Genomic DNA, 17,143 nt, shown 5'->3' with positions numbered 1-17,143 from the left:
CCTTTCAGCCTGTAACAGCTTCTGATTTCCAGGCTATATAAGCTTGATCCTGTATTCTCTGACTAGCTATGGTCCGTGGTTGGAGCAAACCCCAAACAAATGTACTGTAGTTTTCAGCAGGAAAAAAAGGGAAAGCCTAATCTACCCAGCACAGACAATTCCTCCTCGCTAAAATAAACATCACGTTCCTGTTAGGCTTTTGCAGGCCTTCTAGCAATGTGGAGTCCTGTTGCCTTTGACAGAATTCCTGGTGGAATAAAGGGCCTCATCTATAAGTCCTTTTGTGCAATTGGTCCTCAGGGAGCAGCCATCGTGTGGATAATGGGCCACGTCTCTGAAGCTTTGGCTTGGGATTTGAGATGTCTGTGGCTTTATAGGAAATAATTACTTTCAACTTGTAGATGAATGTGGCTGTTCTGAAGTTGCTGTCAGAAATACAAATGGCTCTTTTGGGGTATTTCTTTAGTTCCTGTTATCAATCCCTCACCTCTCCCTGAGCTGAGCGAAATACCAAGAGCTGCTGCTGCTCTCAGTAACACTGAGAATTTAAATATTGTCGTTTTCATGCTGATAGACGAATAAATATTTTGCCAGGTGAGAATATGAGAGCAGAGTGTACCCATGTTTGCTCTTTCCCCTTCCCAGACAGGTTCTTGTTGTCTGGTGTCTTCAGCCATGGATGTTGCACAGACCAGTTCCTTGAGCTGGTGTAATGCCTGAGCTGGAGATGTCTGCTGAGTGCTATGAAGGGCAGTCCTTGCTGTAATTAAGTGAAAAGCAGAAGCAAATGTGATGGAGAGGAGAAAAAGGGAAATTGAGCTACAGAGAGGTGAAGCAATTGATCCAATGACTCACTGAAGATTGGTAGCAATAATGGGAAGAAAATGAGCTCTCCTGGCACTGGAAGCATTCACTGGCCTGGTGTCACTGTTTGGCTCTGGCTGGGGTGCTGGTGTTTTGAGCCACTCACAGAATCATTTAGGTGGGAAAAGATCTTGGAGATCACAAAGTCCAACCATTAACCCCAGTACTGCCAAGCCCACCTCTAAACCATGTCCCTGAGCGCTGCATCCATGTGGCTTTTAGACACCTCCAGGGATGGTGACTCCACCGCCTTCCTGGGCAGCCTGTGCCAAGGCTTCATCACCCTTTCAGCAAAGACATTTTTCCTCTTATCCCATCTAACCCCTGCCCCGCCCCCGGCACAACTTGAGGCTGTTTCCTCTTGTCCTGTTGCTCATTATCTGGGAGAAGAGACCTACCCTCATTTGGTTGCATTTGAGAGCTCAGCCATCTTCCTGCTAATTGCTCTTCCATCACTTGGATTTGCTTACAACATGCAGAAGGAGCTGGTGTGGAGTTGGCTTTTGTGCCGGTACTAGGACTTGAGATGGGGAGTGTTGCTGAAGTGGGCAGTGTTGACGCAGACGGAGAACCGAACACTTTATTTTTGCAAGTGAGTTCCAAGATAACGGTTTTTTAGCAGATGCCTAGCAGTGCCTGGGTAGCCTTCTCTAGCACGGAAGGAAAGAGGCGCTTTTTGTCAGCAGGAGTAGGCTGCGTGTTTTGGTAGCCCAGCGTAGAATAGCCAACTTGCACAGCACGCCGTTGCATGTACGGTTATGGATTGGAAGTGGCTGTGTGGGAATCGCTGGGGATATCTGAAGAACATGAGATCCTTAGCTAACCTGCCAGGGATGATACGCTTTCTCCACTTCCTGGAAAAGATTTAGTAGCGAGTGTGACGGTAGGATCTCAGCTGAAAAAACAAACAGCGTTCAGTAGGATGGAATGAACTGAATCAACAGTTGCAATTAGTTCCACACTTCTTTATTAACTTCCTCCATGTGCGCCACACGGAAGACATCCCCGTTTCACATGGAAATGCAGTCCTTTGGGGTGGGACTTTACAGCCCGCAGGCACGCTCTCGAGCAGCACACAGTACCAACACAGCGCAAATAAAGAAGTGGATTAAAATGCTAACTGCCAGTCAAAACTGCAGGGAAAGCCTGATGGGTGAAATATAATTATCAGGGCTGGCTTCTGGCCAGGAGGCTGGGGTTAACGCTGCTTTTCTCCCAGAAGCACAGTGAGAAGTCTATAATGCAGCAGTCCAGTAGAGCATTGTCTTCTCCATTCAAAGTGATATAAGATTGGAGCGTTCTATTCCTACCGTAGCTTGTCAATGGAAAGGACACAATTTATCTTAAAGCTGATAAAACACCTAATGATTTACAGAGTGTTCCTCGTCATTGGAAGAAATGAGGAACTCCTAGCTGGCATGGCAAAGCAGGGAGCAGCGATTCTGTATGCCCACACATGGAGCCAGGGCACTGACATGTGAATTCTGTCAACAAGCGTACACCCCCCTAGAATTCTTCCTCTTAGGCAGTCACAGCCAAACCTTCATCAAATCAAGGTGTTATGTGAGGTGTCTGGAAAGAAGTGGGGCTGCTAACTCACTACAGCTCCCCCTGACCCCGGTATTCCGTACCTGTCCAATCCTTTGGAAAATCAGCTAGACAGCGCGGCCTTCATCTCGCTGCATGTGCCATCTTCTACTCCAGTTTTTCTTTTCTAGCACAAACAATGTTTTTATAATGCTCTTTTGGGGTGTTTTTGTTAATTTGGTCTGCAGCCATCCATTTGTGTTTTTTAGTCCTCATGAGCATAGAGATCTGTAAGTCAAGAATAAAAGCTTTGATGAAGGGCGGGCGCTCCATTTGTAACCAGACAGAGGTCTGGACAGTCTGTGTCTGAAGAACATAATTGCTTCAAGTTCTTTTACTTAAATCCCTGAAATCAGGTCCTCTTGCAGGAGCTCCCAGGTCCTGCTTCTCATAAGAGTAAGATCACATGAGGCAACATATTTAAACTGTTAGGCTATTGGGTTCGTTTGTTTATTTGTTTATTATTATTCCTCAGGGGCAAGATTTCACCCCAGAGGATGTGTCTGAATTACAATAAATGTACTTTGGGTGGAAACGCCTCAGCCAGGCTGCGAGTAGCAGATCTTAATAGGGAAGGTGAACATGAGAAGTTCTGCACTGGCCACTGCATCATCATGGCTGTTGTGCTTATGAGTTACTACTTGAAATCTGAAAGACCTTCATCTAGTATTAACAAGCTGCTTGGAAACAGGAGATATTGCTACTATTTTTTCTCAAATTGGCATGTATCTCCAGTTCACTATGTCTGGTAGTGAACTGGTTGAGGTTTAAAGCGGTCTATTTCCTGAATGCAGCTGAAAGATGAGCGTGGGTAATTTCTGCAGCTCTCTTCCCTTTATAATGGTAATGGCATAGTCTGAGGCTGTTTGTGACTCTGATCCCACTGAAGGCCAAGAAGAAGTGGGGACCCAGTGCTTTATCCTTCAGGAAATCACAGCCCAGGAGCAACATTCACAAAGGACTTGCTTTGCTGCAGTGAATTTTGCTTCTGCTCAGCAGCGCTCCCGAGATGATCAGTTTGGTGGGTTTGCCTTCATAATGGGTTCTGCATTGCCAAGACTTCTTCCTCCAGAGCAGGGAAATACTAAAGAACAAATATCCTGAAATATGGAAAGGATTTGTCTTGTTGGCTCATCTCTCTTTTTGCATCAAGCTCATCTTTGAGACAGGTGTTGCTCAGCAGAAAGGCTTGAAGGAGGAACATGTTTTCCTGTTTTCAGGTAACTCAGGCCAGGTGCTTGTTTGCTTAGTTTGATATAATTTAGGATGTGAAGGGTGAGGGGATGTATAGGTCTTGCCTACAGCCAGTTTCTTTTTTATCCTTTTGTTTTTTTTTTTTCTTTCATTCTTTTTCCTTCTTTTTATCCCTTGGTTTGATTTTTGTTAGTGAAAGCACTTGCACAGAGGATCCTCAGGGGATGAGCCAGACTCAGAGACATTCTTGCATCCCCATCATGCCAACAGGCTTTCTAAACATCTCCCATTAACTTCCTTACCTGAAAGAAAGAAACCTTAATTATCAAGTTATTAGGAAAGCTCATGTTATTTTTCCCTTCAGTGTTTCCTCTGTTGCTCTTGCTTTGGTGATAAGAGTTTGAATAACGCAGCTGACTCCATGGGGTGCTGGAGAACTGTTTTGTCTTCAGGCAGTTCCTTTTTGACAGTGTGTGTGTGTTTGCCTTCTCATATTTATGATACATGCTCTTAGGAGCAACATGCTGCATCCTGAATGCCAGTCGCCTCCTCTCCTTCTCCATCCGCTTCTTTAGCATCTGTCTGATGATTATATTAGAATTAGCCCTTGATAAATTAACCAGTTATAGTGGAATCTCTTATATAGGGCTAGTTCTTCTACAGCTAAAAATAGAGGGAAGCTGAGACCTTGTTGCCTCTTTAAGGTGCTCTGAAAGGTAATAACCTCTATATATAATCTATATTTGAGCATTTATTTAATTAAAGACCTTATAACTATGTTGTTAAAAGGGACACAGTAAAGTGATTAGATGGCTTAGGGGATTGGTAATAGGATATAAACCTTTTCACCTCTAGGTCACTATAGTCTAACTTCTGTTGGTACTGGCCAGAGAGTGCTGTGTGTGGTCAATGGGCTGTTGAAATACATGAGTCAGTTTTAGCTTCCTTTCTGGTTAGGCAGGTTTTTTTTTCCCCCCCTTCTTGCAAAAACATTGCAAATACAGTAAGGGAAGCATGGAACTAGGTGAGGGTGTGCAGGATCTGAACTGACTTTCAAGGCTGCTCTCGACCTCCTGTGTGAGGCTGAGCAAGTGGAGTGGTGTCGGCAGTGCTGCCTCCCTGCCTTTTCCTTCATCTTGCTTGTCTGAAGTGCCCACAGTCCTTGGGGGGGTTCATCCAGATCAGATGCCCAGCTTAATGGGAGAGTAATTTTATGTGGTCATTTAAAATGCTAACCAAGTCTTTCAGCTGATGGGATTCTATTTTCATCTTGGGCAAAACCTCGCACCTTAGTCATCTGCCTTCCTGATTTGAGTAGTAGAGGACTGGAATCTCTTTCTCCACTGCTATGCTTTTTAATAAAAAATAACCACATAATCTAGCAGGTGAAGTTGAATTAGAACTGGAACCGCCAATTAGGAATCAAACGAAAAAGAATCTTGGATCAGCGCACGTTGTTTGTTTTTCTGTAGTGATGCTTTACCCAGTGTGTATGGTTCTTCTATCCTAGGATTTATATTGCATTTAGGCATGTTAATTATCTTAACTCGGTTGTGCAAAATTGGTAGTATCCTTCCTTTCTGGGTTAGGAAACTGAGGCAGAAGTGCCAATTTTCTTATAAAAGATTTACTGAATTAGTATTAGAGAAGAGACACACTCTGGTTCCTGGGTGTAGACTTCAACCAAGAGCTTCTTCCAGCACTAAGATTTAAAAAAAAATTAATGTGGAAAACCAGTTTCACCTAGGTGTACAAAAGGATTCTTTAACACAGAGCATCTCTGTCTTTTATTATTATTATTATTATTTTAATTCTCAATACAGAAAATTGATACCAGCCTGGTAGATAAGTGGATAGAATCAGATCACAGTTAAATGGTAGATCCTCTGTCAATCAGTATATTACAACGAGCTACAAACCAGGAGGGTGAGGGTAGGAAGAGAGACTCATTCTTCTTTCTCCTGTTTATCTGCTGATTAAAGATGTCACGCTAGGCATACTAAATGAAGATGGTCTTTCTGTCCTGAATTTATTGGAAGTAAAATTGAGTACAGTAAGCTTCTTGTGTGCCATGACTGTGCCTGTGATCCATTATCCAGGAGCATCCCTATTAATGATTGAGGATGTTAATGGGAAATATAAATATGTGCTGGCATTAGTAAATGAAGAATTTACACCCTGCCTTGTAATGGGACTGGAATATATAATAATTCCCAAACTGTATGTAGATGCTTGTTGTTTGTACTGAGGGGACTGGGTGTTGCAGCCTGTCTTCAGTTACCTTTTCCCACGTGGGTGCTGTCTGTTGGGTGCTCTGCAGCATTCTTCTGCCCTGGCTGGCAGGTTCCCAGGCACCTTCACCTTCTGTGAATGTAAATGTCAGTGTCAGAGGAGTTTTGAAGGTGATGGTTACAGCTGTGTCGTTTTATAGAAGTGTAGTTCTCAGGTCATTACGAATTACAGAAGGGTGCACGCAATGTCCTTGTTTTCATGGCACAATTGGAAAATAACTTTTCCTATCTGCAGCTTAGCCTTAAGGAAACATTAAGAGACAAAACAGGCACAGAAGACAAAAGTATGATGAACATCAGGATCCTGGTCCTCCTCCTAAAGTATATGGCTGTTGAGATTCGGTGAATTTTGATTTTAATTCAGACTTAATAGAGAAGGCGGCAACTCTTGAGATTTTGGTGATCAGTCCAGACTAAGTTGTGAATTTTTAGGGGTTCTGAAGGTCTTTTTATAAGAAGTTATACCATGTTTGGGCCGTCATATGGTCAAGCTTCAGCTTTTGCTTTTTGGTTTTGTCATGGCAAAACCAGGCGGAGAGCGCAGTCTTAAATGTGCGTGCGTTTTGCAAGGAATGCTGACAACTTGCACGCTTGGGCAACTCCAAGAGTGCTGTAACGGCAAGTCACAAGAAAAAGTGCACTCCCTGTCTGGTGTGCTTTGCTTGTTCATTCTTAGATGAGAAAAAATTTGTGGTGCTTGCAGGATTTTGTGCGTATCCTAGCTGAGGATGTTTTCATGCTGAGATTGAATGTAACCTGATTTTATGAAAGTTTGGCAGGAATCCATGCAACTAGACACTAAGCGCTTCCTTTCCTCTGGTTTCCCTTAGATCTCACCGAATATTTAGCAAAGCAGTGGCTGAACACCTTATGTCAGAGTGGAGAAACCTTTACAAGTGTATGCAATTCTCTTCTTTTTGTTGACAGCTGGTCCTGGCTGAAAGCTCCCACTCTGACACAGGCTCCCAGTGCACCGAGAGCCACACAGACCTTCCGCCACCCATTGAGAGAACAGGCGGCATCGGAGACTCCCGGCCTCCATCATTCCAGTAAGAACAAGTTGTCTTTTTTTATTATTATTTTAAACCAGAAAATGCAATTCCTGTCCATTTCTTCCCCGCATTTCTCCCTGCTGCTGCAAACCAGCTTTTTATTCTAATAGTTAGAAAACTGATATACTTATTAGAACTGAAGAATTAAAAGGGGAATGGGAAGAAAAAAACCCCTGTCATTGTTAGGATGAAATATGTATCCTATGTATCTCATTTTGAAACCCACTGTGGAGACTTAATTAGCAAGGGAGACAAAAATTCTTTTCGTGGAGTACAGATGACAACTTTTTATTACTATTTGATGACGTAGCATGCAGAGCCAGCAGAGCACTGGTATCAAGAGAAAAAATTTACATCAGGAAGAATGCCTCCTCCACGTGCATCCACAGGCTGGCAGCTTGAACTGCGTGGAGCCAGGCTGGGGATCATCTGATTTAATGGTAGCCTTGTTATTGCCCTTTACATGTGCAGGGCCAATGTATATCCTTAGGACACCTTCGTTTTCAGGGAGGCCCTCTGAACATACACAAGGAGGATTTAAAGCAGGAGCTGGTTCTAGGTGTGATCTTGGTTTATGTCTGGAGAAGGAAACGTGGTCTTGATTTGCCTGGTGTTGTGTGTTTCCATTGCTTTCTGGGATAGCTATTGCCTGGAAGAGCCCTTAGTGTGGTGAATGAGTCTTTTACAGGTAAATACCTTTGAGAGGGGGTAAGAAATCTTGAAAAGTGCTAACCTGCCTGACACTGTCTTCTTGCAAAGGCTTTACTGCCCTCCTGCGTTCGGGAATTGCTTTCTGGTGACTGGAGAGGCCGGTATGAGTGCAGCCACATGGCCTGCAAATCCAACCAGTGCATTGTCTTCCTGAGCTATACCTACACGTCATAGCTGCGGGATCGAACTGTATTTAAATAAAAATCATTACATTGTAAGTTAGGCACAAGTCTGTGTTTGTGGAACCACTTGCTGCTAATAACTGTGCGTACTCAGATGATGAGATTTAAGCTGTGCTCTGCTGATGCACCTGCTGCCTTCCATGGTATTCCAAAAATGTTGTCTGTATCTTCCTGCTGTCAGTCAGCACAGTGCTGCAAGTGATAATATCTTCATGTTACAAAGCAAATGTGCGAATCCTCAAAGGGGTGAAGTAATTTATGCAGGTCATGCTGAGTCAGGAGTAGCAACACAGGAGGTCGTGCCTTGTGGCTTGTGTTCTCATTCCTAGGTAAACCACCTTCCTCCTTTCTCTCTCCCCTGAGCCTTTTTTTCTTTCTTGTTTTAAATTGCAGTAGCGAATGTGGCTTGTGGGGCTTTAGTCTTCTGGACTAAAACTTGTTCTCCCTTAATACCTTTGTTGGTTCTTATTGTCACAATTGATTGTCTTAACGTTTTGCCGTGTTCTTGGCTGATGTGGTTTATTTTTTCAATTCAGAGGAGAGCCTTATGATGACCTAAGTTTATTTCCATAACACAGGGCAGAGTATCACACTCAGTTATTATGCATGAAGCCTTTAATTCTGTTTCACTATTAGAATTTTGCTTTAAAACACACCCACTTTAGGTTTAAAGATTTCAAGCGATAAAGAATGTGCCATGTTTTGAAATTGTTTTTCTTGGATAAACAAAGTAAGTTGAGCTGCTCAAGTCTTTCACTGTAAAGCGTGGCTTTCAGAACTTGGATCATGACTGTATTTTCTTCTGATCACTTACGGCTCTCCAGCAATTTTTAAAAATTATGTTTCTTGGGATTTTGGCACGGTGATTGCAGTAGTGAGTTCAGTGCCATTTCTGCATACTGTCTCCTTGAATAGTATTTCCATTTAAAGAGCTCAGCCGTGCAACCCTGTAACTTTCGCAACTGTAACTTCAATATTGCTGATACTCACCTGTCACCTCCCCTTGTGTGACTTAGATTCTTTGTTCCTAAATCCCAGAGCTTTTTTTTTTTTTTTAAATGCTATTCAAACTACCAGAGATGTGTCCTGTCCTGTCTTCCTTCCTCAGTGTTGATTGAGGCCTTATTTACGTAGGAGGCCCCAAATGAGCTAGGTGTTGTATAATTGTACAAACAGAGGTGTTGCTGGACAACAAAGAACAGAAGAGATGAAGAGGACAGGTCAGCGGGCAATACCATCCAAGCGAATGAGATCCTTATCAGAGATGAAGTGGTAATCTCAACTAGCTGCCTGACAGCATTGATGGTTTGCTTCATTACTGATTAAATCCAAAGAAAATTTACTTTTTCTCCTCCCTAAGGAGGGTTCTGAAGTTCATCCTGTATTTCATGCTCCGCTGCTTCTGTGTAGTGGTTGCCAAATCCACGTTCATGCGAATGGGTGAGGCTGCTCTGGGTCAGGTGGTGGAGGTGCAGGAGTGAGTTGAGCATGGTGACCTCTGAGCTACCTTTCTTACACAGCTCTTGGGTACGTGCACTAAAAATGGAACGGAATTGAATTGGCTCAGCAATGAGAGGGGAAAGGAGCCAGCTCTGAGGTTCCTTTTGGACCCTTTGTTAGGGCGTAAGCCACCTTTGGGGGCAGATCTAGCCTTGGAAGCGATTTAGCAGTGGGAAGTGTCAGCGTTCACTAGTGTGTCACTAGTGTTCACTAGATGGTGCTGCTGCGATGTCTGGGAGCCTCGCAGGGTGACCTTCGGAGACTGTCACCCTCCGTCCCTTTTCAGTTGTGCTGGACTGAAACAAGAAATGCAAACGTGGCTCGTGACAACACTTACATCCCTACTTGCAGTTTGGTGGCTTCAAATGTGCGGTCAAATGTTTTCTTGAATAACAACCTCGATTTCCCAATTCGTGTGCTGGGCATGTCTGTACATTTCATTAAGGCAAAGAAAGTGCGTGCGTGTGCGGACGCCTTTTCAGCAGCCCTCGTAAAGGTAACGCTATCCAGATGTGCTTACACATATACCAGCGCTGGGTCCAACTTCCACAGAAGCCCGTGGCGCCACTTGGTTAGATTGTTGGTAGTTTAATTCCCCACGTAAAATGTGCATGGCAGTGTACTCTGGCCTCCTAGAATTCTAGGAGAAATAAATGAATGACTCTCATGCTTTGGTGTAAGTATAATGATGGCCATTATGCACTCGCTGTGCATAAGTAGGATATGTCAGGCATAAGTAGCAGGTGCAAAGGGCAGATGTGAATTTGGGCTCCTTTTTAAGCGGGTGGTATTTATGGGACAGAGAGAAAGGTTATGACCAGTAACTTTCGAAGGGAAATCTTTCACCACAGAGCATTAGCCCGCAGCAGATCATGCACTATTCTATTTTCAGGAGCTTTAGATCAGTTTCCACAATTTAGTCCATTAAAATGAGCTATGGCCTTTGCCAGCACTGCAAGAGGCTTTTCTTATTTCCTTCCATGTGAGCACTTCAAGGGAGCTTATTAAATATAAGAATAGCAGAGAAACATAAAACAGATTGAGCCTGAGGGGAAAACTAAATAGCTAAGCTAGTTCTGTTCAGCAGGGGGAAAAAGAGCATCTCCATCTTCCCCTTTGCTCCAGCCAACTCTGCTTTAACATGACTGATATATTCTTTTTTTTCCTTCAGCAGAGATCTTGAAACAGATGGTTGCAAATAAGCAGTCATATATATTCAGCACTGCTCTTGGTTATCCGACTTGGCTTGTCTATTGGAGTTAGAAGTGAAAGCCAGACTGGTTTGTATGAACTGGGTCCTTCCTTGATGCTTGGAAGTTCAAGAGTATGGAGCTGTCATTGCTGTTTGTTTAGATTCATCCCAGAAAGTGGCCCTAACCCACGCAAATTCTCTGCTGCCTCTTCGAAACATTTTGTTCTGGCTAATTGTAGTGGTGAGAAAGTGACTCTCAGTAAACCCCTCGCAAAAGCAAAGCGGAAGGAATCTGGCCACTGAGATCATCGTTAAGATCTTTCTGCTTTTTGCCCAAAGCTTCCTTGCTCATAGTGGTTCTTCACTGGGATTTACTGGATTCGTATGGTGCTGGCATATCTGTGTAGCTTTCAGTTGAGAACATGAGGAAAGGACCTTGGGTCTGTTTGCACATTTCACAGATAGGCGCTTAATTATTTTGAGCTTTACTGTGATTTGCAAGACTTCAACCTTCAAGGTCAGCACTCTGTATCAAAAGTGGCCACGGTGAGCTGTAGCTTCTGCTCTTTGGCTGTCAGCATGCTGCCTGTTATTGTCAGGAAAATAAACCTGTTCAGGGTGAACAAGCACTTAAGGAAGTGAGCTGAAACACTGGGTTTGGTTTAAAAAAAAAAAAAGAAGGAAATTTTGTATTGGGATATTGTAGCAAAGGCAACTCAATTCCCAGGCTTGAGAATAAGCCCCTGATAAAGCAGGTCATCCGCTGGCATTACTAGAGGAGCATATACGTACTTGTATTTATGGCTTGGATCTGTGTTCTTCAGAATGAACGTGGGAGAGTGTGGGAGATGCGTAGGAACTTGGGGTGTTTTGGAGGCCACGATGAGTGTTAGGGTCAACAAGTGTTGTTCTTCCAAAAACCAGTGTTATCCGCCTGGTCTTGTGTTAGGCAGGTCTGGTGCAAATTTGTGACATTAAAGCTGTTACGATAGGACTGTGCTGAAATCCCATGTCCTTTGCCAGTGCGTTAGCAGCTGAAGCTGTTCTCGTAGGTAGTTGTCATCTCAGCATGTGCTAAAATCATCCTTTTCTTAGCTGGTGTTAGCCTACCAGTAGGCTGTTTTTTTTTTTTCTATGGAAATTTCATGCAACAGTCTTGTGGCAGCTTTTTCAATGTCATGATGATACTACTTGTGCAAATAGCACTGTGTCTCACAGTGCTGATATTGAACTGCCGTCACCCTTCAGGTGGTTTTGGGGTGATCAGAGCAGTCTGGGGGAGCTTGCAGTGCTGCAGCAAGACTGCAGCTAATCTGCTTGATAGTTTTCTGGCTTTTAAACCAACATGACTGCAACCGTTTTTATCAAAAAGAAAAGAAGAGATGACTCCACTGTTTCTTCCTATTTGTTCTCTACAGCCCAAATGCTGCCAGCAGCCGGGATGGCCTGGACAATGAGACAGGAACAGAGTCAGTTATTAGCCACCGGCGAGACAGACATCGACGGAGAAATAGAGAAGGGCATGAGGATGGTGAGTCCTATTGTCATTTTTCTTCTTTTTCATTTAGAGAGAACAATTTTTCTGATAATCTTTCAGAGCAACAACTACTTTCACATCAGTCCTGCAGAAGAGAAGTGTGTCTGCCTTCCTGCGTGCTTTCGGGGACTGTTATTGTTTCAATGGAATAATTTGATAATTGCTTTGAAACTCTTTGAAGCTCAGCATTTTCTAAGATGTCAGACATATTACATCTAAGATGTCAGACAGCCTACAGTAAAGTGTCAGAAAGATTCTTTTTGACAATATGCAGAACTTTCTATAGTGTTAGAAGATGATTAGCTTGGAGAGGAATAACGACACCCAATGCTGAGCTCCATACTGTCACAGCTAGGCTGCCTTCATTATTCAAGTTTGCTCATTTAAAGGTAGAACACACTGTCTGTGTGATGTGCTGGGAGTCTGCAGGGTAGACAGTTTGAGAGTCTTAGTATTTTAACATTGCAAGATGTGAGCCAAAATACTCTGAAATAATGTAAATTGATTTCTCTGGGCTTGGATCAGCGGTAGTGTTTTATGCTGGTATAACAACAGCGCATTGGCTCTCAAGATCTTTTTTTGTACATAAATAGACACAAAGGACATATATAAACTACAGAACTTCATCCCTTGCCTCTAGTCTATACATCAAAGTAAGCTTGTTTTTTTTCATTTGTTGCCAGACAAGAATTTCTAGGCTTAATTAAGAATTAATAGGTGCCACCCATTGAGTTTAAAATGGTCCAAAATATGGAATACTTGGGCCCAAGAGATGCCATCACAGGCTTCATTCACAGCTCCACCCACTAAAGTATTTGCCTCCAGTTAGAAACCCAGAAGTTATATACTGTGTGTTAGAGGCAGGTGTCTTTTTGTTCATTTAACCCTCCCAACTTGCAACTGACTCAGAGCGAAGGGAAATTACTCAGTGGGTGGAGCAGAGAGCTGCCTTTGCAGGAATCCGACTGCAAATTCCTTTGGGAAATCACAGAAAGAGGCAGAATCTCCTGACAGTGTTGTGTTAAAAACTTGTTATGGGAGGAATGTTAGAAGGTGATTTGGTTTTAACATTGGTTTAAACTCATGCCAATGCATGTTTTACCGTGGACATCCGTGGCAAAAGAGCTGTTTGTTGCATGTCTAGTCTAGGAACAGAGTCAAGATTGCTCGTCTGCTATTTATTGTTCAAGCGCAGGAGTTTCTGCCTGCTTCTGGTCTGCAACTAATTCATACTTTTCCCTTTAGATGGAGATGGGATAACAATTCCTCCTTCTCATGTCAGCCTAAGCTGTACTCAGGCAAGAACATGTCACTCAGCAATGCTAACATTACCTGTTCTCAAAACAATTTAGGCCTCCTACCTGAAGCAGGCTATAGGTGTGAGCAAGAGGTGTTTTGTTAATGTGCATAAAGCAAGGATCACTGCTGTATCATTTTGGTCTCATGAAATATATTATTTAATGTCCACAGTGTTTCTGTGCTCAGAATATTTTATTTAAAAACCCAAAAGACCAGTGTGTTATTTTCAGTTGAAAGCACGTCTCCAAATTGCACAGTTCAGCACTATATCTTGAACTGCCACTTAAAAAGATTAAAAAAAGTAAAACAGTCTTCTCCTGGAGGAGGATTTTAAGGCTTCTTCATAACAATGGTCACATGTTAGCAGAGCCATGCTTTTCTTGAGTCTTCATGTATTCTTTGCTTGGGGCACAGTTGGGTGGAAAATGGGAAAAGGGTGAGAGGGGTGGAAGAAGGGCAGGGAGGTTGTGACACCTGGCTCACAGTTACTTCAGGGGCAGAAGCTGTGCGCTCGCTTGTCATTATGAACTAGTGGTAAATCTTCCTTTCCCAGCAGAGAAAAGGAAATGCACTTAGGGTGTTTGATGTTGTCCTGTAGAGACTTGTTTAAATAATACCAAAATTACAGCTCTGGTAGTTCACAGAGAGGCAGGGTGAGGGATCTTCCTTGGAGCGCTGCCTTACTCATAGGTTTGTTCCATAGGTATTATTATGCAGAGTAGCCAAGACATATGTACGGTCCTGCCAGCTCACCAAGCTGTACAGAAACATGTGCCACATAGTGTTTGTTAACTGTTTGAGCTTATTAATGGTATAAAGTGAATGACAAAGATTTACCCACCCTGACAATGAGGATATCCCTGGATATTCTGCAAAGGGCAAGAAGTACCTGTTCCACAAGGAAAAACTGACGAGTGTATTATAGCCTTTGTTTCAAACAAGGTGAAGTGAGAGAAGGTGCTATTGAGCCATTTGGGACCTGCATAGGTGTAGACACAGTGAGCTAAAACCTGTACAGGTCAAGCAAGCTTGCTCCACTGATCCCCAGTCACTGTGGAACTGGGAGGCTCAACAGAATGAGGTTCTTGCTCTGACTTGGGAAAACCCCAGGGCAGGGACGAGAAGGGAAGCAAAACAGATCTGTTGGGAATGTAGGTAAAATGAAAATATCTCAAAGTAAATGTAAGCAGAAAAGCAGAGTTCTAACTATGCAGAAAAACCTCTCTCCTGTCAGCCTGGTGTTTAGGCATCACTGCCGTTTTCAGAGCATGACACAAGTTTCCTTTTCAGTTGGCTGCTAGTTTTCCCTTAAATGCCCTCCAGCCCCCCACTGCATGGCTCCATCATGAGTAGGAGTGAATTTCATCTTAATCTCCCAAATGGATTTAAATTTCATCTTTTAGAAAGACTAAAATAATACTTGGTAATGAGCTATACAGATACCATTAGTTGTGGGCAGCCTTTCATTCCTTCTCACTAAGGGTTAGACCCACGGACCTATCTTTGCTCCCCAGTCATTCTACATAGCAGTGGAGTCCTTAAAGCATCATCCCTGTCTTTCTTAAATCACAGATTTTAATTCGTAAAAAGACCAGTTTAATGCTCAAATAATTGGTCTATGCAATTTTTTTTTCTTTTTTTTTGGGGGGGGGGGAGTAATGGTGTGGGAAAGGGGTAGGAATGAGTTGGCAAGAAGCTGAAGGGTTAAGCATTTTTGTGTGTCTGTGCATGAGGACAGTGTATGAACTAAAAAATGTTTATTGCCGACTTGTTTCCTCTTTGTTTTGCAGTGACAGCTATTCAAAATGCTCGCAGGGCAAAGTTTTATGTGGAGAGCTCAGAACAGACAGATGCTTTGCCCTGAAAAGCTGATAGTGGAAACAGGCGAGACAAAAGCTGGCAGGGAAAACAGGCATGGGAAAAAGGGAGTTTTCCTCTGTAGCTACTGTTGATACTAGGAAAAAAAATAAATTTGAACTCCTTAAAGAGTTAAACCAGTTTCTTTGCAATTTCTGTCCTAGCCTCCATTTTAATTTGCACAATTTTTTTTTTCCTAATTGTACAACAGACTGGAAAACGTGGGTAGGTCAGTCTGACAGTCGGTGCCTGAACTGCAACAGGTTTCTGACTGAGGCCTTCAGTTTTGGTTTGAGGAGTCTGGGTGTTGGTAAACTAGCCAGATTCTCTGATGGCTGATAATTAAAACTGTGGTATCATGGGCGGATTGTTGACAAATGCTTTATTTCATTGTTGTAGGATTACTCATCACAGAAAAACTATTTCTGCTGAATTGCTAATGGGCAATTATATTCCTCCATACAGAGGCCATTATAAATATTGATGGCATACTGCAGGCAGAAGATGTGGGACACACCTGGTAGTCTGGCAAAGTTTTTGCACCTCTTTCCATTGAAAATGCAGAAGAATTTTGCAGCAGAGAGGATGTGATTTACTAGACCGGGGTTCCACTCTGATAACAGCACAGGCTAGGGCATTTGCCAGCTCTTCCACCCATTTTCCTTAAATTATTTTAAGAGCAGAGGCAATAAATAGCCACTGATGCTCCTATGCTTGTGTCTTCAAAAATATACATACAAAGAGAATGGGATGGGCTGAGGAACATAATGAAACGCCTTCATTCATCGATGTGCGTTTGAGAGTATGTGACATTTCAGATACTAAGAAAATCATAAGGGAAGCTGATCTGGAAAAAAGGTTATGAAAGTGCATTTATAATTTTTGTGGTGAAACGTCTGCCAGAGATAGGGAGAAAAGTGAGAAGGGATGTAGTTTCAAAAGAATTATCACCCTGGATCTTGCTGTGCTTGAGAGGAGGTTTTAATCTGTCCCATGCCAATGCCTAGAAGCCTTTCTGTGGTAGCGCTGCACAGCTCACGGCATCAGGGAACAGCAGTGGCTCGGATGAATCCTGCCTAGCATGAGTTTTCCTTTTAAATGGAGAGTGGGAGGAAGGCTGGCCAGGGGGGCAGTTATCAATGCATCACTAATTTCCTTCCTTACCTACTATAAATGTCCAAATACACATCAGCAGAACCTGCTCCCAGCCTCATCAGCCGTGCGATGCTCTTGGTTTTGTTGTTGACTCTTTCATCACTTAAGCACCTGCTTAACTTTAAGGGAAGTCTACTTAAATCCAAGTGATTTTGGTCAACCTCAGTTACATCGTTGAAGTATGTGCTGAAATTCTGCATCGAACTGAGTGCCTGATAGGTGCTAGGGGAAGCTGCTCTCTGGGCTTTGCTCCTGGACCTGATTTATAGCTGTTTGACGCTGTAAAAAAAGCTTTATGTCATTCCTCTGCCGGGGCTTCGGTTATTTGTGCACAGACCTGTTAACCTGTAGCACGAGTGCTTGCTTATACAGTCTCCAGCTTTTCATCTGTGTTCCTTTTCAGTAAGTTTTAATACACCATTCTCTGCTGCTGGGAACCAGAATGGTGTATGATGTCATGCATGCAAAGCACACACCACTTATCCACAGATGCTCAGTAAAGCTCGGGAAACCATGAAGGATCGAGAAGCATAGATGTAATTTTTCTCCAGGGAATTGCCTAAGTTTAAATTTGCTGTATTATTCTGATGTTCCAAGCATGGGGTTGCACACCAGAAGTGCAAATTGAAAGAGGTTTTGCTCTGATGCTGCTGCTGTATTCTCAGTGAGCTTAATAAAGTGAACTAGCTGAGAAGGATGAGCCCTGTGAGGTAAGCTTGGAC

The 17,143-nt window shown here is 43.1% G+C and overlaps 1 protein-coding gene across 1 annotated transcript in view; it reads left to right on the top strand.

Moving 5' to 3' along the window:
* The window catches only part of DVL1 (dishevelled segment polarity protein 1), a 112,229-nt gene that overhangs the window by 54,760 nt on the left and 40,326 nt on the right, over positions 1 to 17,143 (top strand). The window contains 2 exon segments of the mRNA XM_040585361.1: positions 6,864 to 6,985; positions 11,992 to 12,104. Of these exon segments, the coding sequence (XP_040441295.1) occupies positions 6,864 to 6,985; positions 11,992 to 12,104 (235 nt within the window).

The sequence above is a fragment of the Falco naumanni genome, chromosome 3 (assembly GCF_017639655.2).
Source record: "Falco naumanni isolate bFalNau1 chromosome 3, bFalNau1.pat, whole genome shotgun sequence".
NCBI lineage: Eukaryota > Metazoa > Chordata > Aves > Falconiformes > Falconidae > Falco > Falco naumanni.
This window is presented reverse-complemented; position numbering and strand designations above follow the sequence as displayed.